General features: G+C 34.8%; 1 protein-coding gene and 1 long non-coding RNA gene across 5 annotated transcripts; one reads left to right on the top strand and one right to left on the bottom strand.

Annotated features, from left to right (window-relative positions):
* Positions 1 to 2243: 2243 nt before the first annotated feature.
* LOC109209506 lies at positions 2244 to 9280 on the bottom strand. 4 transcript variants are annotated; one of them, XR_002065381.1, is made up of 5 exons: positions 8942 to 9280; positions 7722 to 7974; positions 5684 to 5892; positions 3507 to 5370; positions 2244 to 3388 (listed from the first exon to the last, which is right to left on the bottom strand). It is a non-coding gene; the product is annotated as an uncharacterized LOC109209506 (long non-coding RNA). The 4 variants fall into 4 exon arrangements; XR_002065382.1 differs by lacking the exon at positions 8942 to 9280 and having other exon boundaries at positions 2244 to 2980; positions 3160 to 3388; positions 7722 to 8192; XR_002065383.1 differs by lacking the exon at positions 8942 to 9280 and having other exon boundaries at positions 3507 to 3604; positions 5263 to 5370; positions 7722 to 8192.
* LOC109209505 (putative DEAD-box RNA helicase HEL64) lies at positions 8383 to 12832 on the top strand. Its single transcript, XM_019372786.1, has 3 exons — positions 8383 to 8529; positions 12277 to 12441; positions 12569 to 12832. The coding sequence occupies exons 1-3, from the start codon at positions 8461 to 8463 to the stop codon at positions 12605 to 12607; spliced, it is 273 nt and encodes a 90-aa protein (XP_019228331.1). The 5' UTR covers positions 8383 to 8460; the 3' UTR covers positions 12608 to 12832.
* Positions 12833 to 16251: the final 3419 nt, after the last annotated feature.

Here is a 16251-nt window from a genome sequence, read left to right as displayed (position 1 = left end):
GGAGTAATGTTACAGAGTAATTATTACGTAAGTCAAAGCATAAGTGGAAGTCTTGCGAGAAAAATCCGAATGTTAACAGAGTAGTTACTTACCTTGTAGTGTTCTCCGCCGAGATAGCGCCTTAGAGAAAATTTACGAGCTCAATGGACTAACGTTATTTGAAGTCATCCTTACTGATTATTCAAAGGAGCAGTAATAGAACACAGTAACGAAAGAGTAAATTCAATGAGCTTAATAGTAATGTACAACACTTTTGACGCCGTCCGTACCTGTTGAATGGTGGAATGTTTGAGCGCTTTTGTATTTGGCAGAATACCTAAATAAAACCCCTAAACATATGATCTTAATTACCCCCTCAACTATACAAATTGAAATATCTTATTCAGTTAAATAACATTATGGGTTGTTTGGAAGGAAAAAAGAAAGATTAGAGGAAATGATTTATACAAATTCAAAAAAAATATCATATCTTTTTTGGTATAAACCACAATTATAAAAAAATTCGTGATTAATTCGTACACAAAGTAAGCTGCGCCATATATCTTGAAGATGTGAAGGGAAAACGAATTACTGCAAGTTGTAACTGTATTCATAATAAGAAAAATAGAACTTTACATCAAACTAAATTTTATTAATATATCGTTAATATGGTATTAACAACATATGTAAATTGTTTGGAGTTCATATGTGATACTTGAAATCAAATTATTAAGTCTGATGTAAAATTAATTCTTGTGAAATAAGCACCTATTCGTAAATTACTACTATCATGAAAATTATACTAGTAAACTACTACTTATACTATGACAAGTGTAGTAGTCCTTTTCTGATATTTCAATTAAAGATATGGGTAAGCTCAACAATTCGTACTGTCTTTAAAAGTGCAGTAGTAAATTACCTCCGTATCATATTTTCGTATTAGCAGTAAAATAGTACTACACTTGTAATAATTGCAGTAATTTACTACTGCACATTTAATGATGGAAGTTTGTTACGAATTGTTGAGCTTAACGACATTTTTAACTTATCAGTAGAGAAATTTTGATGAAGACCACAGTGTCTTGTCCTCTTCCAAGACAGTAATGTCAATCATGCTCTTCCTTCCAAGAAAAATCATCTATTCGAAAATTACTGCCGTCAGTATAATCTTACATATACATGTGTAGTAGTCATTTATTGATATATCTGTCATCTCTTCTTCCAAGACAGAAGTGTCAATCACACTCTTCCTTCCATGAAAAATAATGATGTCAGCAACAGTTTCGTAATTACCTGTAGTGATATGTAACAACACCTATTCGTAAATTACTGTCGTGATTAAGTATTGTAAAATATTACTTCTATTATGTCAAATATAGTAGTCGTTTACTGATATGCAAAAGATATCGGTAAGCTCAATAATGCGTAAAATACTTCTATCTTTAAATGTGCAGTAGTAAATTACCTCATTTATTACAAGTGTAGTAGTATTTTACTCATATTGTCAAAATATCGGTAAGATACTGACGACTTCAAACTTGCAAATTGATGTTATTATGGCTCATTGAACGTGAATTAATGTCTTAATTTCCTGTAGTGATATGCAACCACACCTATTCGAAAATTACTGTTGTCATTAATCTAGAAAATAATTGAATGACGACGACAAACCAATATGAGGGGCAATGTAACTAACTTGTGGAGGTAGAGATGTTTCCGTAAGCTCTCTTCTTACTTCTAACTCCAACACGCGTCTTTGATCAACCTCTTCTGCAATAATCTCTTTCCTAATACGCTCCTTCTCTATATCTTCCCCCAATATTGCCTCACGCACGTTGCTAGTAGAATCTTGAAAATGATTGAATAATAATGACTGACCAATATGATGGGCCATGCAACCAACTGTGAATGGGATGGTTTGTTGATCAGTGGAGAGAGCTAGTGAGGTCCGAAATTTTATGTTGTATTATACTCCTTGATGTTGAAGGCGGTTGATCAGATTCAGGGGATGTATACTCCTTCAACGCCATTGCTGTTTTTGAAAAACAATAGTATTAAAAGGGGGTAATAGATTGATTGACTATAGAGGAAGGTGAAGAGTGCGTAAGGCAATATTCAAGACAGATACAATTTGTGTGGGTACTTAATAAGTGCCTTTTCAGTGATGTGATACTCGCCGCTTCAGACACAGTTTTTTCAATCAGACTCCTCTCCTTTACAGGCCCAAGTTCTTTTTACCACAAGGCTGGATGCCTAGTGGCTAATATATATAAAATCCCAAAAATGGGTCCAGGCCTTACAACCATTAGCTATTACAATATAAGATGTAAACAACATTAATAATCTAGCTATTACATGAAAGAAGAATGTTAGCTTCCATAGAAGAGTAGTGCAAGTGCAATAACAACATAATCTGGTGCATGTGAATCCGTAGGCCAAGTGAATCCAGAAAACCTGCGTAGCTTGTGTTCTTCAACCAAGAATTATTGAACCAACAATTGCAGCCTGTACCTTTTCTCCTCAGCAGATGAATCTCCTGTTTGTAGGACATGCATACTACAATGCAATCCAATCCAGTTATATTACTGAAGTTACGAAACATATAACTGATATGAGCCTGCATTCCAAACTAAATCCAAATAGTACGACACCATCTCCAGAATGAGCGTGGTTACATGCCAATACCACTGGACAATAGTGTTGTACTTTGGAATATGTAAGGGGAAAATTTTAGAAAAAAAAAATTAATTCCTTCTTGATTATGTAAACGGACACTTATTTTGGACCAAAATAAAAGGGTGAAATGATCACTTATTGTGGACCGGAGGGAGTATCTTTCTTCTCCATATTTTTCTTACCTTCAAGCAAATTGAAAGCAATTGTTATGGTCTTCAAGTTGTCAAGGTTTTAACCCGAGAATTGAGGATAAAATGCTTTATGAAGATCCTTTGATAGAACAAGGCACCATAAGCAATAGCCTGACAAAGATGAACTGTATTTTCTGGAAATAACACTCATATTAGGGCTTTGCAAGCATACAATCTAAAATGAGAAGGTAATAAGGACATGTAGAGCAGTTATATTTTTCATTTTACTTTTCACAGAGATGATTCTATAAGCATTGAATTCATTGCACATTATTGGAGAAGGTATAAAATTCTAATACTGGAGAGGGCGTACAAAAGTTGCGTTGGCTGCTCATTCTATCAAAAGACCAGTTGAAACAGGTAAGGAGCATCTTTGAGCTGTTGAGGACCAGACAGTCATTAGTTTCGGACGGCTCACATCACCATAGAGGATAGGTGGCTTTACACATCGAGGTCATAACGTTGAAACCATCCGCTATCAGTGAAGGCAGAACCAGAGAGCTGCTTTCTGAAGTACTCAACAATATCTCTCCTCTGCTGCTCTGCATAGATCAAATCTAAAGTTACTAATCCATTATCTATGTGTGCATACGTGTATATATGGACACATCGAAAGAATGCATGGAATAAAGAAATGAACAGCAGTTATGAGAAATTTACCTACTAACACAGATCGGTTGCAACGAGCAGACCTGCAATTAAACCATCACTAAGAAATTCTGCCAGAAACAAAGAAGAATGTGCAGGACGGCTAGTTCCTGAAAAATCCAACACTGTTAACTCACTGGCAGGGAGCAACAACATCTAAATCATGTGGAGCTTTCTTCCTAAGTTGCTCGGACTCGGGTGCGGTTGTCCAATACGGGTGCAGATCTACAGGTCCACAAGTGCCGGGATTTTGCTAAAAATAATTCAAATATTTAAAATTAGAGTAATAAAAATAAGTTCAAGTTATGAGACATTATGTGGAAAAATTACTACAAGGTATTCCAAGAAGGACAAAAATATTAATCAAGAGGAGAATCCAAAAAGGAGATAAAAGGAAAAGGACTCACATAGAAATTTTTATATACAAGGTAATTTTTTTTTTATGAAACTACATACAAGGTAATCCTCTTTTTTCAATTTCACCGTAGCTTTTGATTTGATTTCAGAAACCATTGTATTTATCCCGAATTTCTCCATCGATTTTGCTCAAACTACCCTGAAACGGTTGACCAAATCCGGTTCAGATCCCACACCCATGTCGTGTCGGTACGGGGGCGGCACCAAAAGTGAAGAGTCGGCGCAAGTTAGCTTTCTTCCAAATAAAGACTTGTAACGCCATAAATACTTTAAGAAATCCAAAATTTATAATTAACATACTAAAACAAACGATTAGCATTTCACCTGAATTCTTGCATAAGCTAAGTTGCGCAGACTCTTCACTTTTGGTGCTGCACCTGTGTCGACACGACATGGGTGTGGGTGCGGGCGTGGGATCCATACCGGATTTGATCAATCGATTTTGGGTACTTTGACCAAAATCGACGGAGAAATTCGGGATAAATACGATGATTTCTGAAATCAAAACAAAAGCTACGGTGAAATTGAAAAAAAGAGGAATACAATGCTCCCAGAACAGACCCAGCCTTTGCTCCGATTGGAGCTTCTCCTCTTCGACTTGAGAGATTTCTTGCGAAATTTCTTGAAGTCTTATAAAAGAATCCATGGCTACACTCAAAGCTTTTTTTTGCCGACTTGTAAGTTCCTCTCCGTCTCCCCTTGTATATAAAAATTTCTATATCAGTCTTTTTCCTTATATCTCCTTTCGGGATTCTTCTCTTGGAATGCCTTGTAAGTTTTCCACATAATGTGTCATAACTTGAACATATTTTTATTACTCTAAGTTTAGATATTTCAATTATTTTTAGCCGAATTCCTCCACCAATATCCTTACCTGGATTCCTAACCCCGAATCTTAAAATTTAAATCATGAAGGATCCAACCTGTAGATCTGCACCCGTATCGCACACCCGCACTTGATTCCAAGCAACTTAGTGCATAAGTAATAATCAAGCTGTTAGAGAAAATAACACATAGTTAAGCATAAAGGATAACTGGCCAGCACTCTTTTTTCATCAATGTAAACATTGTCAATAAGTTTAAGCACAATCAGGGTAAGAAGAGCAAAAATGTTAGCATGTAGAATGTTTACAGCTCGGTCCGATTTCTGTCATTGTGGTTGTTCGCAAAAAAGCGTATACAATGATGTTTTTGGGCGCCTATGAAGGTCAGTGTACCATGTACAATGTTTACAGTACAGTCTGTCTGATTTCTGTCATTGTGGTTGTTCGCAAAAAAGCATATATGGTGACGTTTTTGGGCGCCCTATGAAGGTCAGTGTACCATGTAGAATATTTACAGTACAGTCTACCTGATTTCCGTCATTGTGGTTGTTCGCAAAAAAGCATATATGGTGACATTTTTGGGCGCCTACGAAGGTCAGTGTAGGTATATAGCCTGGTTCAAGCGATGCACAAGCCTGTGAACCAAAATAAATGAGTGAAATAGACAAGCACAAAACTGAAAATTATAAAGCAAGTGATGCCAATTTCTACAAATGTTACGAATTGCATCAAGTTCATATATAGCGTTGCATCTACGGGTTATATTGAACTCATAACTTTCAATGAGGAGCGTAAATTTGTATATAAAAATTCACTAATATCGCAACAAATAGTATATATGAACCCATAACTTTAAAAATATAATAAGCTCAATGTTAAGAACCATAAATGTTGAACCAATAGAGTATAAATCTTGGATCCGCCTTTGTGGCTGAGCACATAACAAACCTGCATATTTAGTAATTTCTGGCCAATCTTGTGATGCTACACCTTGAATCAAGAAAATCTCATTATCCAAATTCAAACACATGAAGAAGTTCCAACTCTTACATACAACAGATAAATTTTGTTGGTTGCAACAGCAATTGATTGACTATTCTGGATGAGTCACGTCAGCACAATATCACTGACTAGAGGAATTTTCCATCTCAAAGCATCTGTAAGTACAATATTTCTTTCAGCCATCTCACCATCTGTGACAAAAGCATTAAGCATAAAAAAGTTCCACCAGACATCCTATGTAAGTCAAAGTGAATTTTAATCATCTCAACATGTCTAATTGCTAGAAGTAGCTGGTCAATTACCATGTGATACATACTTTTACATTGATTTCAGTGATACATTGATGGGCATTGCTTGCTAAATTTTCAATACTCGCTTAACTCTTAAGAGTACCTGAACATTGATGACTAATATGCTATTCCACAACTTTCATTCATCTATAACGACTTATTTTCCTTATCTATCAAGCAGTCATTTCTTTAAATGAAGCAAGTTACAAGGCATTTTCTTTAAATGAAGCAAGTTGTTCATTAATGCATCTAGTAGATGCATAGAACAAAGGTAAATATGCTAGCTCCATTACATGATGTTACAATAGGACCTGGGAGCTAGCCAAAAAACAAAAGATCTGATGAAGGCCATTCACGACTAGCCAAAAAAAACAAAAAACTGAAGAAGGCCATTCATGAATATTTCAAGTCTAAAGTTAGGGAACTAGCAAACCCTATTAATTACAGAATACAACATACTACAGATGCACATAAATATTGCTCTAATAATAATAGGTCAACCAATAGATGTATCTGACATAGATAGAGGCAGATATTCTTCTCTTCTCTCCTCTCGATTCTTGGCTAGCCACTTCAAATACCGAGCTAACGGTCGATATAAAAGTATGGAACAAATCACCCAGAGGCAATACCACACGACGTATACCGTGAGCATCAAAGTGGCACGAGAAAGAAAAAAGAATCTAATTGAAGACGGGATGAAGCTGGGGAAAAGAAACGAAGAAAACAAATGCAAAGTCACTTATCTGGATTCTTACCATTTTAGTTAGGTTGTATGCAATAGATCCTGTTGCGCAAAAGATTATTAAGAGAGAGGAAGGCCAAATGGCAAAATGGTTGTACAAAAAAAATATGTACAGATTGTCACACTGAAGATGAAATTCAAGCACTTAAAAGTGAGTTAAAATTAGCACATGAATATAACTACTAGTGAGTCTACCACCCTCGGGAAATTAATCGACTCATCAGAAGTAAGAAGAATTTTTTGCTCAAAATTCATTTTTAGTTAAACTAATTATTATATCATTCAATCACGTTTGCTCAATAATTAATTTAGACTATTAATACTTATATTCATTTTTAATCAATCAGGTTATCATGAATTTAATTTTTTTTAACTGCGTAGCACTCAGAAAAAATTGTAGACCTGAGTCGTGCTTGGCCGAACACGTTTGGGCTCGGCTCGAGGTCAGCTATATTGTAACAAAGCTAGGTTGAGCTCCGCTCGGACTCGCTTGAGCTTAGCTCTATAGTCTATATAATAAGCTCGGCTGGGCCCAGCTCGGACTCGGCTTAATGCCCTGGCTAGGCCGATTGTAATATTATTTTGTTATTTTGTTAAATTATGACATTGTATACCTTGTTAATTACCTTCTAAATGGCTAATTCGTTTAGATTTCTTGGCAAGACCTTCACAATGCAAGTCAAGCTTGAAGACAATGGTGTAGGGTTGTCATTTTTTATTTTCCAAGGAAGCACTACCAAACTAGTTCTCCTGGGAATCATTCTTCTGTTCTCCTCCTTATTTGATTTTGCTTATTTTGTTTGTTTTTCCAAAACCAAAAGGAAAAACTAAATCCTTGAGTATTAGAAGAGAAGTAGATTAAGACAAAGAAAAAAATCTAAAGTAAATTGGAAAAAAGATTTAGTCGTGAACCCAACATTAAAAGCAGAAAAGATCTTTGTGCATTTACCTTAGCTTGTTCAAAAAACGAAGAAAGAATATCAAAACTCTGTTCATTTCTTGGTGTCGTTCTTCTTCTGCACTCTATAGTCTTTGACATAGAAAAAACCCAACCATAGTAAGTAGGTAGAATGAAGTTGTTGCAAGAGTAATCCACTCCAGTTCCTTCGTAAAATTTTTAAGAACTTCCTTAGATTTTGCTTCGTCCCTTCCACTACCATCAGAAACCATAATCTTGGTATACATAATCATGCCTTAGTCACCTAAATCAATTGCACATCAGTCTTGAAAATTATTTATTAAAGAAATAAAGAATAACTTTCCACCGTTACAATCTTATCATGTAACTGTAACTTATGAACTTTGTAATTATTAGTAGGGACCTGATTTCTTAGCGGAACATGGGTAATAAAGAGTTTCAATGAAAGGGTGTGACTTCGGTTTAATTTTAACCTCTATTAAAATAGGAGAAAACCTCAAACAAAAAAAAAAGAGGAAAAAGATAAATACAGTTCCTAGTATTGAGACATGCCACATCACCTTTCTCATCCCACAATTTTATTTATATATATATATATATATTNTTGTTTGTTTTACGTGGAGAGTGGGTGAGTAGGTCAATTAAACTACTACCTTCCAACGAAAAGGGGAAGGGGGGGGGGGGGGTGAATCCGTCACCTATTCATTGTTTTCCAGATAACAATGTGTCTATACAAACCACACGGTCTCCAACAAATTTGAAAAGAAAAATGAAAAACACAAAACAAGAAAGAAAAACAACAAAAATTGTACATGCTCCCGTCTCCCCCGGATCGGAGGTACTGTATTTTCAAGCCCCTTCCTGATGAACACGGTAGAACTTTTTGTCTGTAGTACTTTACTACATATTTGATATATGAACTGTTCAAACTTTAATGAACAACGTGAATATAGGTGTTCAAGATCTATGAATTTAAGGGACTATTACAGGCTATTCACGATATGCATCCCTAATTTCAGCCTCTGTACATCAACATTATAGTACGACACAATTTAGTCAGATAATTAACATAGTAAAATAAATATATGGAGAAACGGACAACTGACTCATCATCTTGGTCATACTGTCGGTTTTTATGTCAACAACCCAAAAAATCAATCAGAAAAGTCAAAAGAAGGAGAAGGTCAATCTAAGGGATGGAAGGAAGAAAAATAGAAGAGAAGCATAGAAATATTGTTAGGAAGACATACTTGAGAATAACGACACTCTCAACTCTCATGATTTGTAGAAAATCCCGAATTCTTGCGTGTGAACTTCATGTTTCCTCCATACATTTACCTGTCGACATGTGGGTACATCTAATATGACGAGAAAAAGCCTGATTTCTAGTCCTCCAAAAAGAGAGGAGATGAAAAGAAGTTGGTGGTTGTTCTAAAGGGGCGGAAGAGATTATATAGCGTTAAGGAATAGAGAATAAGAAATAAAACGATGGCAATGAATCTGCAACCATTACAGAAAGTGATAAAGACGTGTATTAAGACTTCAAAGGTGTCATTTCTGTTTTTTTTTCCTTCTCAATATACGTAGATAAATAAATTAAATGAGTAAAAAGGCAAAAATTCAGGAAAAAAGATAAATATGATTGTTGGCCAAAGAGAGGTGCCAACTCATCTTTTATTGGCTCTCTTTTATATAGATATATAGATATATAGATGAAAAGACATTACTTTATACTCCCTTTGTTTCAATTTATGTGAACTCATTTGAATGAGCATTGAATTTAAGAAAAAAGAGAAGACTTTTGAACTAATGGTATAAAATGAGGCACATGTATTTTGTGTGGCTATAAATCATTACTACTACATAAGGTAAATTGATTTTTAAACATAGAAAGATGTTATTTTATTTTTTTTTTTGGCACAGAGTAAAAAGGAAATATGTTCACAAAACGGAAGGAGTAGTAATCTGTCATTCGCGCAGCCAAGGTGTAAATAACTATCTCTGTCTCTTACCATAATTATTCCTTCTTGGGAAGGAACGTCTAGAAAAGTTTTACTGCTCACTACTTTCTAAACATGGAGTTAAAGAAGAAAAAGAAAGAAAGAGAAAGTGGAAAGTGTGAAAATAAAATTGTAGAGTAACTAGTGACATGGAGTTAATTTTCTTCTTTAATACTCCACAAAATACCCTCCCTTGACTTTGTCAAAAGCATAATATCTGTGGCATCTCCAACCCTTGCACCATATTTTTTTACACCAAAAAAGTGCAAATTAACTTCAATCCATTATATTATTTTTTACACCAAAAAAATATTCCTTTTATATTCTTCTCTCACTTCTATATTATATTATTTTTTAATTTTTTTTATTTCATAAAACAAATCATTTCTTTTTTTCTTTTTTACTTTCATTTCATATAATTCATATTCCTTTCTTATATAACTATTTAATATAAAATTATTTTATATCATAAATTTTTAAATAATTTAAATTGTAATCAAATATTATACATATTAATGGATAATTCATAAAAGTGAAATCATTGATAAGATATAATTAAATAAATATTACTTTAGGGTAAAATTTAGTTTAATTGTATTTAAATATTCAACTTCCAGGAGTAGTATGTTGCTCTCATAAATGCTCTAGAATTTAATAGAATACAAAAAGTACCGGATATTTTTATTAGACCAGTTGCATCTAGAGCCCGTTTGGCCAAGCTATCAAAATTGCTTATTGAGACGCATAGGCAATATAGTCGCATTGCTTCTTTGCCATCTGCTAAACCTTCGAATTCGTCTGCCTTCCATCTGTTCGTGTAGTAATATGATGGTGATACTAAAATACACCTTTTAACGCATCACATATAAATTAACTTGATAAATCAGAAAGAAAAAAAAAAAGCCTAAAATGGAGAGGAGCAAGTTCTAAAAGAGCGAGTACTAAGAAATCTAAGTATAAATTGTTTTCCAGTTAATAGTTTAGGTGGATCCTCTAGTACCTGAGTACATCTTTCAACTTTCTATTAAATTTTTTTTGTTTGTTTTTTCCTTTATGTGAAAGGAAGTTGTAATTCTACTTTCCCTTTGGGGAAATTCACGTGATAGAAAAGAAAAAGAAAAGGCATGTAAGAAGTTATTCCCAATTAAGACACCAACCAAGTAGTCATCCAAAGGACCCGTACGTGGCAACTCAAGTTCTTTGACTCATCATGAACATTTGTGCCACTTGGCTTGGCTTAGTGCCATATGGCAATCCCAAAAATACCCTTATCCACTTAATCAATTATCCACATAATTACGAATTATTTCAATTTACATAAAATACAACTCACTATCATGCAGCCTCTACGATACTGACCTTGTAAGTGTGCCTATACGACTCTTCTCTCCTTTTTCCTCCAGCTTTTAGCCAATCTCTAGGCTTCACTTTGTAAGCATATACAAGGCTTAATAGGATGCCTCTCTGGCATCTACAGGATACCGAAATATGGACTATTTTCAAGCTTCTGCTTTTGAGTATCTCGTATGTTGTTCACCATTACCTGACTTACCTTAAAGTCTCACATCACATCTTCTATCTCTTTCATGACCTCCCCTCCACATAGGTATAATTCACGTCCACATCTTGAACTTCTATTATAATACATGCACCTCTTTACACAATCTCGTGAGAGCTTCATACTATCTTCTTATGAGGTTGGGACACTTCTAACTAGCTTTATCGTAGAGCCGTTATAGAATAAGGTTACTGCACGATAATTCTTAATTATTCTATCAAAAACTTGCTCTTTTAGAACTTGCTCCTCTCACTCGTGGACTATCTGTAAAGCCTAAGGGCTAACTTTATTTCGAGTTCGAGTAAACACTCACTCGACTACACTTTTTAGAAGAGTAATACCAAGTCTCACCCCGCGGGTTGGTGATTTGAGAAAGATAGCCTATTTATTTTGGATGAGGAGGAGCGAGCTGAAAAGCAGCAGTGCGTTGTTGCTGCTTCAAAAATTCTCCACAACTTCTCTTTTATGCCAAATAATGAAGTCATCATGCGCCAGCATAAACATTGCTTAGGAACTCCATTCCAATGTCAACCAAATTATGTTACAGGTGGGAAAGAAGGTGTGAAAGAAGCTCTATCTGATATTTATGATCTTTGTTTGTGCCTTACAACCTTGACTTCGGTGAAGTGGGACATTTTATTATGAAAAGTTATAATGTTTGACATATGTGATATCTTCTCCTTTTTTCCTTGAGTTGTCCTCATGGTTATAATTTGGCCAGATTTTGATACTATCTTTCTTCAAGTAATTTTTTGGATACCGTTAAAGGAGATAAAGTTCATAAAATAATCTCCGGTCATTCAGATAAGTTCATATTCCTAGCTCACTTTAAGCGTGTTTCACGTTATCGCAGTTCCAAATGAAACCTGACCTATGCAGGGTTCACTTGACTTGAAAGACGACTGAATCATTTCCGGATATGCTTAGTTGAATAATTAAATTCATCGTTGACAAATCCCTATATTTACTTTTTAATTTACGGGCATAATTAAGATATTTGGATCCTTCTTATTTGTTATCCCTGCAGTGCTTGCATCGTAGCATCTTGAAGGATATTGAAAAGCATGACTACACTGCACCAACTTCTATTCAGGCTCAATCCATGCCAGTTGCTCTTAGTGGAAGAGATCTCTTGGGTTGTGCTGGAACTGGTAGTGGGAAGACCGATGCGTTCAGCATACCTATGATACAAGTTGCGTATTTCATTTCCATGTCATATTGTTAATCTGTCAGTGTTGTACTTGGTCTTGCTTATATGAGATGCTTCAATTGTTATGATGTTTAATAATTACGATACATGTTATTCTCTTTCCATGCAGCACTGTTTGGCTCAACAACCTCTTAATTCAATTTGGTGATGGACCTTTGGCATTAGTGTTGGCGCCTGCGAGAGAGCTTGCCCAACAAATAGAGAAAGAGGTGGACTACGGCACTTTAAAATTTGTTGCATTCTCATGACTTACAATCTTTTGGTTGCGAATGCCACTTTGCTTTTGACGGAGTTTAGCTGGAGCTCTTTGAATATTGCTGAGAATGTTGGTATTACTTTGTTCGAAATCAGAAAAGCAAAAAAATAGTTTAATAAACAAAACAGAAAAAAATAATTCCGAGCCCACAAGTTGCTTGTGTGTCCTTAAGGAATTTAATCCCCTCACTGTTGCCCAAGGTTTTGGATTAATTCCTCCCAGGATAGAACGAAATAACTATTTTGCAATACTGGCAATCGAAATTACAGAATTTCAGCAAACTCAACAGATGGAGCAAATCAGACTTGACACTTATGTTTATTTGAAAATAATGCAACAATATAGAAAAGAGGGGAGAAATTTTCACTTGAAAAATGAGGCCAAGCCTCCAAATTTATAGACAAAGGAAGGGTGATATGGAGAGGTGCAATCCAAAAGATGCCTCTTCCATTTCCCATTCACACCCTTTAAAGAAAAAACGCAACAATCCCCCACATGAATGGGGAATGGGCATATGTGTAAAAACATGCATGAAAATACAGTGTGATTCACAAGTAAGGACTAATCGCATCTAGATAAGTAGGTTTCCCTTTGAACTTTCCGTAGTGAACTTACGTCGGATTTACTCGGTCAATTGGTAGAATTGATATCTTTGAACCGTCAAGCTTTGGTGTATACCTAGACAACCATAAGTCACACAATCAACCATTAACCGTCTTTGGTTCTCATTGTTGTGTTCGTTTCAGCCATGAACACCACCCGGTTCATAAGTGCGTAGAGAACTGGCCTTACTGAATTCTCCTTGAAGCGGCTTACACTTCACACTTACATAGGTGATTCCTAAACGTGTTATCCCGTAGATACACTATTTGATATACCCTGTATCAAACTTAGAAACCATTAAAAAGTCTTAACGCTTTATCCTTGGTACTGAACATTGTCTTATCACGTGTGCAATGCATGGATATATTTTAAATATCCCAAAACTCATTTTATTGTCCCGACAGCTCAATGCGAACTTCCTTATGTCGTAGACTAATACGTCTCGACATTCTATTGCAAATCAGATTATTGACTACACTTCATGTAGCAATAATATATTATAACAACAACAGGAATGATTGGCATCAGTTGTGGCCACAACCTTTTAATATATAATATGCAAATTATAGCATCTTCATTCATAAAACAAATCCAATTTGGAACGGATTTTGGTCGTGTTCATTGGTTGTTTCACCTCATTATAGACCAACATATTAATATATTCGTTCATGAACGATCATGTTTATACAAAACATACAAACGCACTTTTCATGAAAAGTCGCAACCTTCCAGGTGACACCTTTCATAAAAGAACTAAACATTATAAATGTTCAAGAAAGAACAAATCATTTCTGTAAAGGCACGTAAACAACTTTCGAATTGGTAGTTTCATCACTAGTCATCACTAAGACTGAACAAGTAATGATTCACTGACTATCATATCAATATCCACTAAAGATTGGTGGGTTTCAAAAATTATATCATTTATACATTACGCCTAACATTGGCTTTTGTCATGCATAAGCGAAAAGCATGACATAGCCAGAATTAATAAATGGTGAAGTTTTTAATCTTCAAACCAACCCGACACAATCAGAATTAACAAACGATGAAGTTTTTAATCTTCTAACCGAGTAATATCTGATACCGGATCTAATAAACGGTGAAGTTTTTAATCTTCAAACCGAATAATAAATTGGAGTAGAAAATCACTAAGATTTTAATCTTCAAAACTAGTATAAAGTCACTTAGACTTTAACTTTTGACAAATGAGTAGAAAGTCACGAAGACTTTAATCTCAACAAACGAGTAAAAAATCACGTAGATTTTGCTCTCGAAGCAAGAGAAGAAAATCACGAAGATTTTATTCTCCATAACGGGTATAGAAAATCATGAGAATTTTAATTTTCTCCAAACCAGAGGTAGAAAATCACAAGTATTTTGATTTTCTTTTCAAATGGCTTTCCAACTAAACCATTATAACCCCTAAACATTTCAACAGTTTGATATATTTTCTTATCAAACAAACATATGTAATATCTTTACATATATTATATTCATGATCTCAAGAATACTTCAAGTATCATTGTAAGTCTAATTCATATCTTACATTCTTGAGAAACCATGCATGCAACCAAATTGTTTATCACCTATTATTATTTATTTTTTTATTTGGTCAGAGGAATAACATACAAACATATTATTCCTAGTCATGCATATAAATCTAGATTTCTAATATGAGATCATCACACAATAAATATCTACCCCGATATTTATAGAAGCAAAATATCTTAAATCACTAAGGGTAGAAAGTTAAAAATAAATAGAATAAAGAAAGTAGAACCTGATATATTATCAGTTTCTTCTCAAATCGTTGCCTTCACTGTTTTTCTTTTACAGTGATTAAACTGTGACATTTCCGGCCATTACTTGTCACAAATGATTCGCGTCCTTGTTTGTATTATTTGGATGGAAACAAATCTACTGGACTTTATGACTTTCATTTTGAATCATCACTTTGATCACCACTAGTTGTGGGTTCTTATAGTTAATCTCGAAAACACACAAATGAGTCATCTGCTCACTTGTCCTTGTACACAAGACAAGTGGCCATGTTTCATCCAACCATATGAGTCATAACAGCTTCAATTTCTTCTAAGAAACGACTGCCTCACTTTCAGTATGTTTTGCATTTTATAATTAGCCAACCATATGTGCTTGTGTAATTTCTTATTTCTTGTTCAAGTCAAGTGACAACTACATCTTTGACCCTCAGAGAGACACACTTGATTTGTGAATCACCGACGTGAACTTCCCTTGTCTCAATAGAAAGGCATTCGATATTGGCTTTCCTCCAACAACTCGCATCGAGAGTACATCTCTGAAAATTGTCGCATGCTAATTGAAAAGACGCCATTTTTGCAACGATAATCTCTTTATCGTTTAGTTTCCAAAACAAACAGATGTTAAGACAAACACATAAAATATATTAAATTCCTTAAGATTGTTGGTATTACTTTGTTCGAAATCAAAAAATCAGAAAAATAGAAAAACATTAGTTTAATAAACAAAATAGAAAAAAATAATTTCGAGCCCACAAGTTGTTTGTATGTCCTTAAGGAATTTAATCCCCTCACTGTTTGTAACATCACGTACATTCGGACTAGGTGTGGACATATTAAATGGGTATTAATTTGATATTTTATACATGAAGTCCCATCGGGATGATTATGGGTGAAAATAGTTGTTTTGGAATCAAGACGGAGAGTGAGGTGCATAAGATTTGACAAAATCGACTAAGTTTGCAGAAGGTCCGTCTTCCAGCAGGTTTTAGTAAAACTTTATAGAGAATTTAGGAAAACACAAAGCATGAAAGTTGTAGGCCTTTGAAATAGCTTTCTAACGATATATTATGGAGCTCAAACGGAGCTTTGTACAAAAAGTTATGCCCGTTTTACAGAAAGGTGTGCAACCACCGCGGTCCTGCCGCGTTT

The sequence above is a fragment of the Nicotiana attenuata genome, unplaced genomic scaffold (assembly GCF_001879085.1).
Source record: "Nicotiana attenuata strain UT unplaced genomic scaffold, NIATTr2, whole genome shotgun sequence".
Lineage (NCBI taxonomy): Eukaryota > Viridiplantae > Streptophyta > Magnoliopsida > Solanales > Solanaceae > Nicotiana > Nicotiana attenuata.
The sequence above is the reverse complement of the archived record's forward strand: the minus strand, read 5'-3'. Positions and strand labels throughout refer to the sequence as shown.

Coding starts and splice junctions, on each gene's coding strand:
- LOC109209505 (XM_019372786.1), top strand. CDS start 8,461: ATGAAAAACACAAAACAAGAAAGAAAAACAACAAAAATTGTACATGCT. Junction 8,530..12,276: donor CCGTCTCCCCCGGATCGGAG/GTACTGTATTTT, acceptor TTATCCCTGCAG/TGCTTGCATCGTAGCATCTT. Junction 12,442..12,568: donor TCAGCATACCTATGATACAA/GTTGCGTATTTC, acceptor CTTTCCATGCAG/CACTGTTTGGCTCAACAACC.